Source organism: Cervus elaphus, chromosome 9 (assembly GCF_910594005.1).
Source record: "Cervus elaphus chromosome 9, mCerEla1.1, whole genome shotgun sequence".
Classification (NCBI taxonomy): domain Eukaryota; kingdom Metazoa; phylum Chordata; class Mammalia; order Artiodactyla; family Cervidae; genus Cervus; species Cervus elaphus.
The window spans coordinates 40,254,300-40,273,499 of NC_057823.1; the positions used below are offsets into that span (position 1 = coordinate 40,254,300).

At 39.3% G+C, this 19,200-nt stretch overlaps 1 protein-coding gene across 7 annotated transcripts in view; it reads left to right on the plus strand.

Annotated features, from left to right (window-relative positions):
• Positions 1–19,200, plus strand: part of NSD1 (nuclear receptor binding SET domain protein 1) — a 145,180-nt gene that overhangs the window by 48,903 nt on the left and 77,077 nt on the right. For all 7 annotated transcript variants that reach the window (XM_043912366.1, XM_043912370.1, XM_043912365.1 and 4 more), the window contains one exon: positions 12,207–12,342. In XM_043912366.1, the coding sequence (XP_043768301.1) occupies positions 12,207–12,342 (136 nt within the window). The remainder of the gene's footprint in view (positions 1–12,206; positions 12,343–19,200) is intronic.

The window sequence follows — 19,200 nt, forward strand, 5'->3', positions numbered from 1 at the left end:
TCCCCTTCTCCTCTTGCCCTCAATCTTTCACAGCATCAGGGTCTTTTCCAGTGAGTTGGCTCTTTGCATCACGTGGAAGTATTAGAGCTTCAGCATCAGTCCTTCCAGTGAATATTCAGGGTTTATTTCCTTTAGGGTCAAACATATAGGTACTGTGTAAATTAGCCAGGTACCTGTCCAACATCTATCTGTATTATTTTCGTTTCTTCCATCATTTAAAAAGTGATGAGACTAAGTTACATTTAAAGTACTGCTTTTCTAAACTATGCCACGTTCTCTCACATTGTTTCTGAGATTTCTTTTTTAAACTGAAGTGTAGTTGCCATTTCTGAGATTTTAGCCACTGCCCTTTGTAGCTGAAGAAAATGCTCTTCGAAAATCAGAAACTGTCGACAGCTGTAGAACAGCTTCAGTGGCTTTGCTTGTTAGTTGATTTTTTTGAGGGGCCTATGCTGTGCAGCTAGTGAGATCTTATAAGTTCCCCAGCCAGTGATTGAACCTGGGCCCTGGCAGTGACAGTGCTGAGTCCTAACCACTATACCTCCGAGGAATTCCCTGAAGTTACTGAGTTGGCCAAAGAGTTCCTATGGTTTTAAAGTAAAAATAAAAGACACATTTTCACCAAGAATTATTGAACAACACATTTACCGTTTTGTTCCACTTCGTTCTGCCATTTCTCAGGCAACTTTATAATTCAACCTTCCCAAACTTTTTATCTTTTTGAGCAAAGAATTGTACCAGGTACCTTTTACAGTCTTTCAGGGAATTGAAATTTTTTCCATTGGGAGAATTTTGTAAAGACTGAAATAAATAGAAATCCAAAGGTGCCTTGTCGGGTGAATACAGTGGATGAATCAGAACTTCCCAGCGAAGCTGTAACAGTTCTTGTCTGGTTATCAAAGAAACATGCAGTGTGGTCTTGCTTTTATCCTGATGGAAGATGACATGGTTTCTGTCAACTAGTTCTATTCATGTTTTGTCGAGCGCTGCTTTCAGTTGGTCCAACTGGGAGTAGTACCTGTTGGAATTAATTGTTTGGTTTTCCAGAAGCGGCTCATAATAGAGGGTCCCCTTCCAATAGCACTGTATACACAGCATCACCTTTGGATGAAGACTGGTCTTTGGTGTGGTTGGTGGGCGTTCATTTCCCTTGTTCTGTGATCTTTTTTGTTCCACAGTATTATATAGTATCCACTTTTCATCATGTCAGCTGTCTCCTGCATGGTCTAATGTTGATTGTTTTCTGTATCTCGATTTGATTGCTATCCCCTTCAACTGGTCTCCTTGACTGTGGAACATTGCCCAGTGAGAAATCTCCAGTGCAAAACCTTGAAAACCATTTTTTACACATTTGATCAGTTATATCACCTTCTCCACATACTGCACAAATCTTTGTTTGCATCTCAGTTGCATTTTTACCTTTCTTTAAATAATAAAACATAATGTGCCAAAAGTGTTGCTTTTTTCCTTCCATCTTCAGTATTAAAATGGCTACACAAAAATTCTCCAGCCTTGATAAGTTTCTTTTTTTAATGCACAGTGGTATGACAACTATCACAATGCAGCGTAACAGAATTGTTTTTAATGAAGTTAAAGACAACTAAGCACTACTAGAGCCATTTTATGGGAAAAACTGAATGAACCTTTTGGCCAACCCAATAGCTGTTCTTGATGGGGGAATATTTAAATTTCTAAAATGGTTAGGGGGATATGATTTATATTTAAATAGTGTGGAAAATTTATTTGTAAAGTGTAAAATCTTATGTAAAGAAAATTTTGGTTTATCTTCAGTGAATAGATTGGTGCAGTGTTAAAAGCATTTTATTGGAGTCAGATTTGAATCCCTGCATTGATATTTTAGTAGTAGTTTTGTGAACCTGGCAGAATTAATTTCTGCCTCAGTTTTTGCAAGCATGGTATGGAGAAAAACACCCTCCTACCCTATTCTTGGAAGCTACTGTGACATCAGAAATAATTAAGTGTTCAGCAAAGTGCCTGATTTTTTATTGTGCCTAAATGTAGCTGGCTAGATTGTTACACTTAGAACAGTTATTTTCCTTAGCAGTTACTCCCTGTGTGGTGTGGTTGGGATGCACTTTAACCCTGTTAAAGTACACTTTTAGTTACAGTGTGCAGGCTTCTCTTGTTGGGGAGCATGGGCTCTAGAGCTTGCAGGCTCAGTTGTGGCATGCAGGTTTAGTTGTCCCGAGGCATGTGGGATTTTAGTTCCCTAACCAGGGATCAAACCTGTGCCCTCTGCAGTGGAAGTGGGGAGTCTTAACCACTGGACCTTCAGGGGAGTCCCATGGAGTTTTATACTTGTTCAAGACCAAATTCCAGATTTTATTTCCCCAAACCTGCTTTTCCTGTAGTCTTCTCCATTTTAATAAATGGGAACTCCATCTTTGCAGTATTTAAGGCATAAAGGAGTGATCCTTGAGTTCTCTGTTTTAGCATACACATCCAGTCTGTCAGCAAGCCCCCTGCCATCCCAGCTAGGTTCACATAACTGTTACATCACAAGCCCCTTTAAAAGCAAAAGATGGGGGAGGGGTGTGGTTAGTTGTTGCACACTTCTTGGTGTTAGATCTTTTGTTCTTGAGGTCAGGTGATGGTCAGGTAACAATGTTTCTATAACTCTCTACCAAAAGAATGTTATTCTCTGTCTTTACAAGAAAGGGCAAGGTGCCAAGGCACAACTTTTACTCTCCAAGGTCTCAGTTCAGTTGCTCAGTCGTGTCCGACTCTTTGCAATTCCCGTGGACTACAGCACACCAGGCCTTCCTGTCCATCACCAGCTCCCAGAGCCTACTCAAACTCATGTCCATTGAGTCGGTGATGCCACCCAACCATCTCGTCCTCTGTCGTCCCCCTCTCCTCCTGCCTTCAATCTTTCCCAGTATCAGGGTCTTTTCCAATGAGTCAGTTTTTCGCATCAGGTGTCCAAAGGATTGGTGTTTCAGCTTCAACATCAGTCCTTCCAATGAATATGGAACTAGTCCTGACTAAGAGGAGGCAGAACTCAGTTGGCAGCTCCTTCAGGGTCAGGTTCCCACATCTTGCCCAGCTGTCATCACTGAGGGAGCCAGGCCCCCAACCCAAATGGCCCTCAGTATCCTCAGGCCACCCAAATGGGGGAGACCAGGTCTCACTGACTGCAGCCCAGACAAATGACCACTGCTAATAGGTTGCAGAGACAGGGATCGGGGAGAGGTTCACCGCTTCCTCAAAGCCTGGGCCAAGGCTAGTGGCGGGCCTTAGTGAGGACTCTGAAGCCCTGCAGGACATAGTCCCCAGTCTGTTCCCTGGGCCCTCCAGCTCACCTGCTGGCCAAAGGCTAAGTGAGCTGGAGGCCCTTTAGGACAAGGCCTGAATCTGCCTCTTACCTCACACTCTACCTGATGACCACCACACACCACTGACACTTGGCTGAATCACTTCCCTGATGGTTCCTCATTGATAGTTACTTGTGGGCAGGGCCCTGCTGACCAATAGCTGAGCAGGACAACTAAGAGTCCCTTGTTGATGGTTGCTTGTGGGCGAGGCCCACTGACGCACCGACCAATGACTGAGCAAGACCTGTTGCCTAGTAATAGGGTGCAGAGTAAAAAGGCAGAGCACTGGCTGCCTGATAAGGACTGTGCTCAGACTGCTCTATTAACAACGTCTCTTGTCGATCATGGGCTCTAGAGAGAGCTGGCTCAGAAGTTGTGCATGGGTGTAGTTGCCAGTTGGCATGTGAAATCTTCCCAGGCCAGGGATCGAACCCATGTCCTTTAAATGAGCAGGTGGATTCTTAACCACTGGACCACAGCGAAGTCCCCCAATGGTATTTGTTACAGGGCAGATTTGCTAGGGAAGTTCCTTGAAATTTGGGGCTCCCCCAGTGGCTCAGTCTTAAAGAATCTGCCTGCAATGCAGGAGAGTCAGCTGACAGGGGTTCTGTCTCTGGGTCCGGAAGATCCCCTGGAGGAGAAAGTGGCAACTCATTCTGGTATTCTTGCTGGCAAAATTCAGTAGACAGAGGAGCCTCTTGGGCTACAGTTCGTGGGGTCACAAAGAATTGGACTTGATTGAGTGACTGAGCAACAACAATAATATGCTTAAGTGTTCCTTCTATAATAAAGAATATCATGTTAGTTATTTTGGGGGATTAGCCAGACAGTAACGATTGAACACCCACTGTTTGCCAAGTACTGCTAGAGCTAAGTGTTGGACACAGGTAGTGTGAGAAGTCTCCTTTTCGTTAAGGTCACTATAGTCTCTGAGGTCTACTACCTGTAGACTTAAATAAAGGTAAGCTTTGCTATTATCATGTTATAATGAAATCATATTGGAAAGTTCTTTATAAACCACCCAACTTATAGAAATGTAAGATAATTATTTTATTTACTCAGAAAATTCATAGGTTAAAGGAACAACAGTGAGTTTTATGTAATCTGTCACCTTAGGTGTCCTATTTGTAAAATACTGAAACTACCTACTTTTAGCATAAGAATAAAGGAATAGGTAGGGAAAAGTTGAAATTCCAAAGGAAAATTCAGATAGTCCTGTATAATGTAATTCTTTAGACTAATGCTTAATATTTGGTATTTTGTAATTTTTTTTAGCTTTTTTTGGATTGTGCCCTGAGTCATTCAGGATTTTAGTTTTCAGGGATTGAACCCTTGCCCCTTGCAGTGGAAACACAGAATCTTAACCACTGGACCTCCAGGGAAGTCCCAAAACTTGGTATTTTAAATAAGTTACTAAACATATTTTTTTCTCCTTTTGGAATTGATAAAAGCAGTTGTTGTTATTGTTGTTTAGTTGCTAAATCTTGTCCGACTTTTTGCAGCCCCTTAGACTCTAGCCCATCAGGCTCCTCTGTCCATGGGATTTTCTGGTCAAGAATACTGGAGTGTGTTACCATTTCTTTCTTTAGGGGATCTTCCTGACAGGGATTGAAACCCACGTCTCCTGCATTTGCAGGTGGATTCGTTACCACTTAACCACCAGGGAAACCTGATAGAAGCAGTAGCAGACTGTTAACAGAACTTTGGAATATGAATTTTACTTGTTTATAAGCCAGAGGATTTTGTATTTATACTCTGTTTGAGTTGAAGTTGTTCTCAAAATGGATGAACTATGGAAATCAGTTTTTAGATATCAAATAATCAAGCATCTAAAGAGATGCATTTTGTCTTATACATTGCTATTGTCTTCTTATGTGAGTTTAATTTTTGCAGTTATTGTTGCCTAAAATGACAGCTGAGTCCTAGAGTTACAATAAGTCCTCTGATAATTGTCATTAAGTATTAGTTTTCCCCCACATTAAGACCTATATCCCTGTACATTCTTGTTTATTTCTCTAATCGTGGCAAGCGGGGGCTGTTCTCTAGTCTCCGGTGCGTGGACTTCTCACTGCAGTGGCTTCTCTTGCTGCGGCGCTCGGGCCCTGGAGTGCGCAGGCTCAGTAGTTGTGGTGCACAGGCTTGGTTGCCCTGAGGCAGGTGCAGTCTTAGTTCCTGGACCAGCGTTCAGACCGGTGTCCCTTATTTTGGCAGGTAGACTCTTAGGCACACTGGACTAGCAAGGAAATCCTCACTGTACATTCTCAAAAAGTTATTTTAGAAGATATTTTTGATATACCAAAATACAATACTAATGGGTTTTATATTTGAAATTTGTTTAGAGGATAATCACAGTTAAGTTTTTCTTTTTTTTTTTTTTTTTTGATTAATTTACTTTTGGCTGTGCTGGATCTTCATTGCTGTGTGAACTTTTCTCTAGTTGTGGCAAGTGGGGGCTACTTTCTAGTTGTAGGTTGCTGGCTTCTCACTGCAGTAGCCCCTCATGTTGCAGAGCACAGGTTCTAGGGAAAACAGGCTTCCGGAGTTGCAGCCCGAGGGCTTCCAGAGTTGTGGCTCCTGGGCTCTAGAGCACAGGCTCAGTGGTTGTGGTGCATAGGCTTAGTTGCTCCTCACCATGTGGGATCTTCCTGGATCGGGGATCAAATCCTTGTCCCCTGCATTGGCAGGCACATTCTTTACCACTGAGTCAACAGAGAAGCCCAGTTATCCTTACCACAAAATTTTTTTCAAATTAAAGGGAAGAAAGATTACTGTTGTAGTATGATTTGGTTGATGTATAGTTTACTTAAGTATGTCTGGGAAGAATCTGGTATCTAAGGGTTATCCACTCTGTGGTAGCATTCAGGTAGAGCACAACTTTGCCTGTACCACCTGAGCTTGTTTCATCTTAGAAAACCATTATAGGTCTGGTTTCGACCTCTTGATGGAAATTCAAGGGAAAGTGAAAGTTTTAGGCTTTAGAAATCCAGTAGTTGGTGCTAAGGGGTGGTTCCTTCTGAGGGTTGTGAGAATCTGTCCCATGCCTTTCTTAATGTCTGGTGGCCTCTGTTGAACCTTGGTTTGTAGAAAGCATTCTCCCTGTGCCTTCATATCACTTCCTTATATGTGTCTGTCTCTGTGTCCAAATTTTCCTTTTATATAAGGATATAGTTGTATTTTAGGTTGTTGTTTAGTCACTAAAGTTGTGTCTGACTCTTTGAGAACCCATGGACTATAGCCTGCTAGGCTCCTTGTCCATGGGATTTCCCAGGGAAGAATACTGGAGTGGGTTGTCATTTCCTTCTCCAGGGGATCTTTCCGACCCAGGGATCAAACCCATGACTCCTGTTCAGTAGATGAATTCTTTACTGTTGAGCCACTTGGGAAAGCACCAGTATATTTCATCTGATTGGATATAGCTGTTCTGAAATATGCCTGTCCTCCAGTCTAAGCTTAGATGACACTTCTTCACTGTAGTCTTTGCTGCTATTCTCCAGGAATTTTGGAGTCAGGAATTCATGTTTGTGTTTCTTGTTGTGCTTTGTATGTAGGTTTTTAGTTGAATTATGGGCTTTTACAAGGAGTTGTTCCAGAGTCTTTCTATCTAAGGTGGTATTTTTAAGCTCTTCTAAGGAGTCATATTCCTTCCCCACCCTCCCACCCCACCTTTAATTTTCCTTTGTTCTTATTTTCTCTATTTTCATGCTTGGAAGCCTGTTTTTGGTCTGAAATTCTTGCCCATTTCTAATTTTTTATATACTGAGGTCACTTACAGGGACTTCCCTGGCAGTCCAGTGGTTAAGAATCTGCCTTCCAATTCAGGGGAATCATGTTCCATCCCAATCTGGGAACTAAGAGCCCATACTTCTTGTGGGGGAGCTAAGATCATGTGCTGCGATGAAGATATTACAGCGAACCGAAAATAACCGAAAACAATTAAAAAAAAAAAAAAGATCACTAGTATTTGGATGTTGTTGTTCATTACTAATATGTGTTTGTATAGGCATTTTTTCCCAGTAGGTTTTCAGATTGTTGTTTTTTCTTGGTTGTCCTGGTAAATGAATTAAATAGTAAGGAGAAAATTAATGTTTCAAGTTTATGAAAATCTTCACCCATGATACCTTTAGTTTAATGAAACTATTTTTTGTGTTTCTCAGTGACTTATTTTTTCATCATTATAGTTCAGGCATAGTTCCTAAATACTTGGTACAACTTATGTAAGGCTGTGTGTTACACTTTCAGTATCCCTTAACTTCATCTGCACTTTGCATATTTCGTTGTTTTCTGCATAATTTGTGTAACAGGCCTCTTGTTGGTTGTTAACTTTTTAAATTGAAGTACATTTGATTTACAGTATTGCGTTAGTTTCTGGCGTAAAGGAAAGTGATTCAGTTACACACATTGAGCTTTCAGATTCTTTTCCATTTTAGTTTGTTACAATGTATTGGATATAGTTCCCTTTGCTTTACACTGGGACCTTGTTTATCTACATTATATATAGTAGTTTGTATTTGGTAATCCCAAACTCCCTAATTTATCAACCACCATCTTCCCCTTTAGTAACCATAAATTCATACTCTGTTAAGTCTGATTCTGTTTTGTAAATAAGTTCATTTGTAACATTTTGATTCCATATATAAGTGATATCATATGTTGTTTGTCTTTCTTGGTCCAGTTTACTTCATTTAGTGTTATAATCTCTAGTTCTATCCATGTTGCAACAAAGAGCATTACTTCATCCTTTTTATGGCTGAGTAGAAATTCTATTGTGCTTCCGTGATGTCTCAGATAGTAAGGAATCTGCCAATCTGCCTACAATTTGGGAGACTTGGCTTCAGTCCCTGCGTTGGGAAGATCCCCTGGAAAAGGGAGTAGCTACCCACTCAAATATTCTTGCCTGGGAAATCCCATGGACAGAGGAGCCTGACGAGCTACCGTCCAAGGGGTCGCAAGGAGTCGGACACGACTGAGTGACTAACACTTTCACTTTCAGAATACCATTGTATATGCTTACTGCATCTTTATCCATTCATCTGTTGATGGACATTTAGGTTGCTTTCATGTCTTGGCTATTGTAAATAGCGCTGCTGTGAACATTGAAGTGCATATATCTTTCCAGTTGGAATTTTCTTTGGATAATGCCCAGGAGGTGGATTGTTGGATCATATGGCAACTCTACTTTTCCTATTTGAGAAACCTCTGTAGTGTTTTCCAGTTTTCGCTTTTCTCCACACCTCTCCAGCATTTATTATTTGTAGATTTTTTTTTTTCAATGATGGCCATTCTGATCAGTATTAGGTGGTACCTTGTTATAGCTTTGATTTGCATTCCTCTAATAATTAGCAATGTTGAGCATTTTTTCATGTGCCTGTTCGCCTTCTGTATATCTTCTTTGGAGAAATATCTGTTTAGATCTTCTGTCTTCCTTTTAAACATTAATTTGGCTGTGTGGGATCTTAGCTGCGGTGTGTGGGATCTTAGCTGCGGTATGTGGGATCTTTAGTTGCAGCATGTGGGATTTGTGAGCAGGGGCTGCTCTTCATTATGATGCATAGGTTTCTCGTGGTGGCTTCTCTTGTTGTGGAGCACAGGCTCTTGGTGTACAAGCTTCAGTAGTTGTGGCGTGTGGGCTTTATGAGTTGTGATACCCTGGACTCTGGCTCGCAGGCTTAGTTGCTTCATGGCATGTGGAATCTTCCTGGCCTAGAGAGATTGAACCTATGTCCCCTGCATTCACAGGTGGGTTCTTAAACGTGGACCAGCAAGAAAGACCAGATTTGTTTTTCTGTCCCATCTTGGTATAATGGTTTTAAAGTTTTGAAGCCATTATTAGCTTTGAAGTAATTTTTTTTCCCCTATAACTTACAGAATGGTAATAGGTAAAAATGGTGCCTTTGCATCGTGCTTTTCAAAAAGTTTTTTTAGAAAACATTGTAGTTTCTGTCTCTGTTCCTAGTAACTATATACGTGAATAACTAATGACACTGTTTTTTAAAAAATTTATTAAGCACCTACTATCTGCCAGACTCACTAGGCATTAGTGTTATTTTTAACTATTTTACTTTTGGCTGTGCTGGGTTTTGATTGCTGTGCAGACTTTTCTCTAGTTGTGGTGAGCAGAAGCTACTCTGTAGTTGAAGTGTGTGGGCTTCTCATTGTGGTGGCTTCTCTTGTTGCAGAACACAGGCTTGAGGAGTGGGCTTCAGTAGTTGTGACACGTGGGCTCAACATTCGAGGATCCTGAGCTGTGAGCACAGGTTCAGTAGTTGTGGTTCACAGGCTTCAGCTGTTCCTCCTCATGTGGGATCTTCCTGGACCAAGCATTGAATGCATGTCTCCTGCCTTGGCAGGTGGATTCTTTGCTGCTGAGCCACTAGGGGTGCCTGAGACTATTTTTAGTAAGGGTATCCTGTGAGAATTACCTCTCTCTGAATGCAATCTTAAAGTTGAATGGTAACTTACAAATCATGGAATTGAGCCCAGTACTTTGGTATCCTTGAGCCCCAGATATTACTGATCATTTTTTATTTAATGATTTCACTCATTTCATTCACAAATATTTCATTTTAAAAAAATCCTATTTATTTATTTGGTTGTGTTGGGTCTTAGTTGCAGCATCTGAACTCTTAGTTGTAGCATGTGAGATCTGGTTCTCTGACCAGAGGTCAGACCCAGGCCCCTTGCATTGAGAGTGAGAATCTTAGTTATTGGATATCAGAGAAGTCCCTATTCAGCATATTCTTTATTGAACACTTAATATGTTCCAGGTGGGTACATCTGTAGGCAGTAAGCAGGGACAATCAGGTCTGAAACAGGAACTCATCAAGTCTCTTTTGAGACTTGGAATTTATGGAAAGTCATGTTTGTATGCCTCCTTGGAGTAAATGTACAAATCCTTTGTCCAAGTACCTTAGATGCTATTTTTAGCTACCTAGAAACAGTTTGGCATATGTGACACTCCTTTGTATGTTTTATCAGGTGGGAAGCTCAGTCCTAGTAAACACAAAACCATCTTTCTCTCAGGGCAGGAGACCTGTACTGTTGATGGGATGTTAAAGATGTTGTTGTTGTTCATTCACTAAGTCATGTCTGACTGCTTTGTGACCCCATGAACTGCAGCACTCCAGGCATCCCTGTGTTTCACTATCTCCTGGAGTTTGCTCAAACTCATGTGTATTGAGTCAGTGATGCTGTCCAATCATCTTATCCCTTTTCACTCTCTTCTCCTGACTCATTGGAAAAGACCTTGATACTGGGAAAGATTAAGGGCTTTTCCAGTGAGTCGGCTCTCTCTTTCCATCAGGTGGCCGAAGTATTGGAGCTTCAGCATCAGTCCTTCCAGTGAATATTCAAGGTTGATTTCCTTTAGAGTTGATTGGTTTGATCTCCTTGCAGTCCGGGGGATTTAAGAGTCTTCTCAAGCACCACAGTTTGAAAGCATTGATTTTTTTTTTTTGGTGCTCAGCCTTCTTTATGGTCCAACTCTCATATCTGTACATGACTACTGGAAACACCATAGCTTTGACTATACAGACCTTTGTTGGCAAAATGATGTCTCTGCTTTTTAATACGTTGTCTAGATTTGTCATAACTTTTCTTCCAAGCCACAAACATCTTTTAATTTCATGGCTGCAGTCACCATCCACAGTGATTTTGGAGCCCAAGAAACTAAAATCTGTCACTGTTTCCATTTTTTTTCCATTTATTTGCCATGAAGTGATGGGACCTGATACCATGATCTTCTTTGAATGTTGAGTTTTAAGTCAACTTTTTCACCCTTTCTCCTTCATCAAGAGGCTTTTTAAGTTCCTCTTTGCTTTCTGCCATTAAAATGATGTCATCTGCCTATCTGACGTTATTGATATTTTTCCTGGCAATCTTGATTCCAACTTGAGCTTCATCCAGCCAGCATTTTACATGGTGTACTCTGCATGTAAGTTAAATAAGCAGGGTGACATTATACAGTCTTGACATAATCCTGTTGTTCCATGTCTGGTTCTAACTGTTGTTTCTTGACCTGCATACATATTTCACAGAAGGCAGGTAAGGTGGTCTGGTATTCCCATCTCTTTCAGAATTTTCCACAGTTTGGGCTTTCTCTAACTTCAGTGAGCGGGAGCAACCCTTCCTTCGCGTTGCACAGGCTTCTCGTTGCAGTGGCACCTCCTGCTGCGAAGCACAGGCTGTAGGCATGTGCGTCTCAGTAGCTGTGGTACTCGGGCTCAGTAGTTCTGTTCCATGGGCTTAGTTGCTCCTTGGCTTGTGGGATTTTCCTGGACTGGGGGTTGAACCCATATGCCTTGCACTGACTGGAGAATTCTTAACCACTGGCTCTTATTGTTAATTAATTAATAGAAATGTCTATGTTTGAGAAGGATGGAGAGTATCACCTGCCCAAGGGACCACAGTATCCTCCCCACCCTCCTGTTTTATTGAGATGTAGCTGGCATGTAACATTGTAATGGGATCAGTCTCTTGATATTATTAAAATTTTTCTTGGGCTCCCTGCTTCCACCCTATGTTGTATTGTGATCCAAGGACTAAGGCAAAGATATCTTTTCCTTGGGATGATTCTCTTTCTCTGTTACTCAGTTTTTAGTTTTTTAGAATTTGAAGTACTTACTTTCCTAGAATGTAGGTGTAGATTGCTTATGTCAAGCAAATATAAATTGAGAGCTACTACCAACTGGAATATGTTATAAACAGTTAAGACAAAATAATTTAGTTCTACTTGTTTTGTAATTGTTGTTAAGGTGGAGTGTTTTCATCTAGTATTCATTAGGTCATGTTGTCTCAGAAGGAGTGTGGGAAGGTGATGTTTTGTTTTAAAAAGTGTTGATTTTTATTGATGCTCCATGTTTTGTCTGTCTAAAGTGTCAACCCAAGAAAAAGGCTACGCCACTGAAGTATGAAGTTGGAGATCTCATCTGGGCAAAATTCAAGAGACGCCCATGGTGGCCCTGCAGGATTTGTTCTGATCCGTTGATTAATACACACTCAAAAATGAAAGGTAAAACTTGCAGCTGATTATATATGATAAAATATAGTACAGAATTATAAACTTGCAGTTGCCTTTAGTAATAATTCATATTTACTTTTGATCATTTCATTAGTGCATTGTTATATATTTTAACTTCTTTTGGATTTCTTTTAAAAAGATTTGTTTTATTTCACTCTATGATTTTTAAAATTCTCATTTATTCTATCTGTAGATGCCAGAAAAATATTAGGCTTATTGTGTAAAGTTTATATTATTCAGAATCATTTTTCAGTATATTTATGTTTTTCTACTTCAGTCTTCAGATTTGTGTCATTTGTTAGTTTTAAAGCTGAAATAATTACAAAGAATGCTTATAAATTATCTTGAATTTTAAAATCTTGATTTAAAATATTTTCTTCAGTTACTGTTGTTTGTTACTTGATTATTCTGTTTGAATCTTAATGTCTTAACTTAAAATGGTATAGCATAAGGGTGAATCTTTATTTTGACCTCCCTGTTTCCTATTAAGATATTCTGTGATTTTATTGTAGTTTAAATATATGTATTTTAGTTTTTGATTAAGTTACTAACACAGGGGCTTCCCTGGTCGCTCAGCTGGTAAAGAAAGAATCAGCTTGCAATGCGGGAGACTTGGGTTTGATCCCTGGGCTGGGAAGAGTCCTTGGAGAAGGGAACGGCTACCCACTCCAGTATTCTGGCTGGAGAATTCCATGGGCTGTATAGTCCATGGGGTCGCAAAGAGTCAGACACAAATGAGAGACTTTCACTTACACTTTTTTCACTAACATATGCACAAGGTTAAAAAAAAATCTCTGATCTGTCCCATTCTTTGCCTCTTTTCAGAGAGTAGCCAATTGTTATTAATGTTTCTTTCTAAACTTGCTTTATGTAAATGCAACTATATATCCTCATCTCCCTACCCTCCTTTTATTTAACATAAAAGTAGCATATTGCAGGTATAGTTTTTTCACCTGTTTGACTTCTTGGAGATTATAACCATTCCCCTGTTGATGGATGTTTAGGTTGTTTCTAATCTTGGGTTGAAAATATTATACATATACATACACACGTGTTTGTGTGCATACAAAACAGTGTTATAAACAATAACTGTACTTAATGTCTGTCTATCTGTAGGATGATTTACCACAAGTGGTATGCTGGATTTTATACTTTGAATACTAGTATTGAAGTATCCAAAGACCTTTATAGCTCACTGTTTAAAGAAAATTATACCAAACTTTGTGACCTGCTTGGACATTTAAGTTCTTCTGTAGAAAATTCTTTTACTCCCTCTGCCCTTCCTATGCCTGTGACGTTGCTGGTTTCTTACTCATTGTGGTGTCTTTTATGTGCACTAGTTGGGTCGATGCCATTTGTTCAACAAGTAATCAGTATGTTCTAGAAGTACTGTGCTAGGTATTGGGATCTAGTCATTGGCAACACATTTTGCTTGCCCTTATGTATTGTTAGAGTCCAGTTAAAAAGAGAAGGCACCAGCAAATAGACAAAATAACTAATTACTTAACAGAGAGGTGTGTTCAAGGAAAAATACTGATGATGTGAAGTGATGTTGGTGATGATGTAAAGGTACCTAACCTGAACTTTTGGAGCAAGGGTAGTCAGGGCCAGTGGTGTGGGGTCGGGGCCAGTGTTGCTGTAAAGTTACGTTTGATCTGAGATGTGATAGGGCAAGTAGAAATTAACTAGGGGAAAAGAAGTTTCCAAGCACAGTAAGTAGTGTATGTTCTGCCCCTGTGAGGGCTGCAGCCCGTAGAGTTATGGAACGTGGTACAGAGGAGGCTGGAGAAGTAGATGTGATTCAGATCATGCAGCGTTTTGTGGACTTCATTAAAATTTTGTATTTTTTCCTAAGAACAGTACCATTAACATGCTGTGAGCAGAGGGAGATATGATCTGATCTGTATATTTTCAAGTTCACTGAGTGCAATGTGGAAAATGATTTGGAGGGGGCACAGATAAATTGGAGGAGATGATTAAATGGGTTTTTACAGTGATTATTATAGTGGTGAAGAGGAAATGAAGACTACTTAGGAAGTAAAATGTGTATGATTTGTTAATGGATGGATAATGGGAAGTGAGGGACAATGAAGACTAAGGTTTCTATATCTCAGGATGGTTCCCAAGTTTTTAGCTACACCAGCATGTAAATAATGTTGCCATTTACTGAGAGCACTGGAACATCTATAACTTGGAGGTGACATCTTCTTGTTGATATTATTTGAAACCATGAGGAAAGCATGGATGAGTTGGCCTTGGGAGAAGATAATATGGTGAGAAAAAAAGATGGCTCTGAGGAAACCAACATTTGAGGTCTGTGTAGAGGAGACCGAGTGTGCAAAAGAGATGGAAAAAAAATCAGAGATGAAAGGGAAACACCAGGAGCATATGATATTGGTGACTAGATTTGTTTTATAAAGCAAGTGTGGTCAGTTTGGTTGAATGGTGCCTAGAGATCAGATAAAAAGTCAATTAGGTAAGGAGCTGGAGATCATTGGTAATCTTTTTTGATGGTACAATTGTGGCTGAAGTGTGTGTGTGTATGTGTGTGTTGGTAAGGGAAAGGATTCTTAGTATTCTATGTATTTATTATTGGTAGTCAATCTCTCCTAGTTTCTGTTCTCTCTCCACATGAACTGATGCATCAGTAATTTGTTATTTTTCATCATCTGGAGGAAATAGCACCTGGAACTTTTTCTGTTTCTTCAGTTGACATGAGTTACCTTCTGTGCCTGGTGAAGAGCTATCATCTTGGAGATTGCCTTCAACACTCTTGGGTCAAATTTCATCTCTTCCTTGTTTTTGATTTGCTTACTATTAAATAAAATACATTGTAAGCCCTTAAGTAGTTTCCTGTAAAGGAAGCACGGAGGTAAAATTCTTTGAGACCTTTGAGATCTGGACATATTTCTGTTCTTTTCCGGTAACTTGTTTGGTAGTTGAGCTGTATAAAATGCTAGGCTGGAAATAATTTTTGCACACAATTCTTTGAAGGCATTGCTCCATTGTCTTTTAGCTTCCAGAGTTTTCTATTAAATCTGAGATCGTTTTGATTTATGATCTTTTGTATGTGGTTTTTGTCTTTACTCTGAAAACTTGTAGTCTCTTCTGTGCCGATAGCTCACAGACTATACACTGCTGTGAGTCTGTTTTCATTCTTTGTAATGGGTGCTTAGTAGGCCCCTTTTGATCTACAAGTTAGTTTTCTTTAGTTCTGGAACATTTTCTTGTATTTTTTCATTGATTGTTTCCTTCCCTTTATTTTCCTGAAAGTCTTATTCACATGTTGACTTTTCTGCATTGAACTAATTTTTTTTTTTTTTTTTGGTTGAATTCTTGTTGTTTTGCTCTACTTCATGGGGTAGTGCACACATGAGTGTGTTAATGTAGCTGGTTCTTGGATTTGCTCCCTTTTTGTTTTTTTTTTGAAAAGAAACTTCCTTTTTTAAAATTAATTAATTGATGTGCTGCGTCTTTGTTGCTGTGCATAGGCTTTCTTTAGTTTTGAGTGGGTGCGTCTCATTTCTGTGGCTTCTCTTGTTGCAGAGCATGGGTCCTAGGGCACACGGGCTTTAGAGACAGGTTTAGTTGTTCCGTGGCATGTACAATCTTCCCAGACCAGAGGTTGAACCTGTGTTCCCTTCATTAGCAGGCAGATTCTTAACCATTGGACTACCAGGGAAGTCCATGCTCACTGTTGACTGATAGATTTTAGTGTCTATTACGTAAGTTAACATAATCCTTATCCAGGTATTTCCCAACTTCCAAAACTGTGTAACATACCTGCACAGCTAATAATTTATTCACCTGTCCCCTCTTATTCTCCTGTCCTTAATGAGCCTATCCTTGAACAATTCTTTATTGTAGTGTTAGTGGAAATTAGGAGATGGAATGAATTTAGAAGTGCTTACTCAGTTCTTCATCTTGACCTGGAAATACTCTCACTTCATCTTGAATAGACTTTCAGCCAGTCTTGTTTTTATGTTTTTCTCTATTTTATGCTTTTCTGTGCTTCCACTTCTGGAGTTCCCGTTGCAAAGCAATCTAGGGGTAAATCAGATTGCTTCTTAGTTCTCAAGGCTGGCCTCTCATTCATTTGGTTTAGCTCTTACACCATCTGACTTTCAGCTTTCCCAAATTTTTATTATTGTTTCTGTATTTTATCGTTTGTATCTTTAAAAAAAAAGTTATTTGGAGGATAATTGCTTTACAGTGTCATGTTAGTTCCTGCTATACAGTAATGTGAATCACCTATAATCATACATACATCCCCTCCCTCTTGAGCCTCCCCCCACCACCACCCCCATTTGGTTTTGTAAAAATTGCTCTTTGTTGTTCAGTTGCTAAGTCATGTCTGACTCTTTCCGACCTCATGAACAGCAGCATGCCAAGCTTCCCTGTCCTTCACTGTCTCCCGGAGTTTGCTCAAACTCATGTACATTGAGTCCGTGATGCCGTCCAACCATCTCATCCTCTGTCCCCCCTTCTCCTCCTGCCTTCAGTCTTCCCCAGCATCAGGGTCTTTTCTAGTGAGTCAGCTCTTTGCATCAGGTGGCATCAAGTATTGGAACTTGAGCATCAGTCCTTTCAGTGAATATTCAGGGTTGATTTCCTTTAGGATTGACTAGTTTCATCTCCCTGCAGTTCAGGGGACTCTCAAGAGTCTTTTCCAGTACCACAGTTTGAAAGCAGCAATTCTTTGATTCTCATCTCTCTGCATCCTTACCACCCATTTACCTGAGTGGTTTTTTTTTTTTTAAGTAAACAATGTACATATATAACAGAATTTTATCATTTCATCCATTTTTAAGTTTATAGTTTAGTGGCATTAAGTACATTCACATTTTTGTGAAATTATTTGCACTGTCCATCTCTAGCACTTTTTCATATTCCTGAACTAAAACTCTGTACTAATTTAACAAAACTTTCAGCCCCTGGTAAATACTATTCTGCTTTTTCTTATGAATTTGACTATTCTAGGTACTTCATATAAGTGGAATCATGCAGTGTTTGTCCATTTGTGCCTGGCTTATTTTATTTAACATAATGTCTTTAAGGTTCATCCATGTTGTTATTGTGTTATTCATTTGTAAGGCTCAGTAATTTTCATTTATATATATGTGTGTATATATATATACACACACACACACCTCATTTTGTTCATCTTCACATCCTTCAGTGGATATTTGGGTTGTTTTCTTATTTTGGTTATTGTGAATAATGCTTCTATGAACATTGGTGTTCAGCTATCTTCCCTATCTGACTTTTTATTAATATCTAGTCCTTTTCATTTGTCTTAAGCAAATCTTTCAAATTTTGTTTTCACCCACTGCAGCCACCTTAGTTTATGTTATAGTCATCTTGAGTATACACTAGTGGTAATTTCTGGTCTCCTGTTTTCTGGTCTCCTTTTTTTGTTTCCTCTTAAATGTAATATTCATTGGTCAAAGAGATTTATCTTTCTATGATACAAAACTGAACCTGTAGTTCCACCATTTAAATGCAGTTCAGTGCTAATAGGATAATGGTCAGACTCTTAACATGGCATCCAAGCTTTTCAGGTAGTTTCCCTTTCCTTCAACTTTATGATTTAGTGTTCTGAACTACTTATTGTTTCTAGCTGTTTCATTTGTTCTATTCATTTATGTCTTTGAGGGTTCTGGGCCCTCTTATAGGAATTCTTCCCTCAATTCTCTCCCTTTAAAAGTTTCTACTCAGGTGTCCCAATTGTCCTCCAATGAATGATTTTCACTTTAAAAAAAAAAGAGAATATTAACCTAAGTGTCCATCAGTAGATGAACAGATAAAGAAAATGTGGTATGTATACACAGTTGAATATCATTCAACCATTCCAAAGAAAGCACCTTTTCCATTTGTGACAGCATGGAAGTTCTGGCAGGCATTATATTAAGTGAAGTACGTCAGAGAAACATAAATACTGTATGAACTCCCTTATATGTGGAATCTAAAAAACCAAAATCCAGAAAATGAAACTAAGTTCATAGATCCTGAGACTAGATTGCTTGCTGTCAGAGGCCGGGAGTGGGGTGGGCAGGAATGGCAAAATGGGTGAAAAGGGCGTCAAAGAAATAGTTATAAAGGAAATAAGTCACATGGATGTAATATACAGCATGGCAACTGTAGTTGATACTGCATTGTATATTTGAAATTTGCTAACAGAGTAGGTCTTAAAAGTTCTTATCACAAGAAAAAATGTGATGGATTGATATAAATATCAAATCGTGTTTTATACCTGAAACTAATTATACCTTAATGTTAAAAAATGCCATTGCCAATACATGCCATCAAATGATAAATTTGAGTGTATGCAATGCACTCAAAGATTTTTAAAAAAACGTTCCTGTTACATCAGTTAGCATGCAGTTTTACCATCATCTCTTTGTACTGTGCGTTTCGTGCCTGTCAGGCAGTGAGTTCTTGCCGCTGTCTGTGATGGTGAGTGTCGTTGCCTCTGTGTGCTGTTCTCTGCCTAGTGAGTGCTCTCAGTTCCCTGTGTGGGGCACATCATAAGTGTTCAGTTTGTAGTAATTGAATTTACTTGTTTTTGGGAGGATGACTTACTTTTCAAATTGACTTTAAGAATTTGTGTGTGTATGTATGTGTACATTTAATCTTCCTTTATAGGTGGTTTCTACTGAAGTGTTTACTAGGTAGAGACTAAGGAGTTCAGCATTTTTTTTGTGTTTTTTTTTTTTTAACAGAACTTGTTTTTAAAATGTACAATAAAACAAAATTTAACCAGGTTGTAATTCAGTGTGAGTTAAAGTGAATTTTTATATAAAATGATTTTCTTTTTTTAAATAGAGACAAATCATTTTACCTATGTAG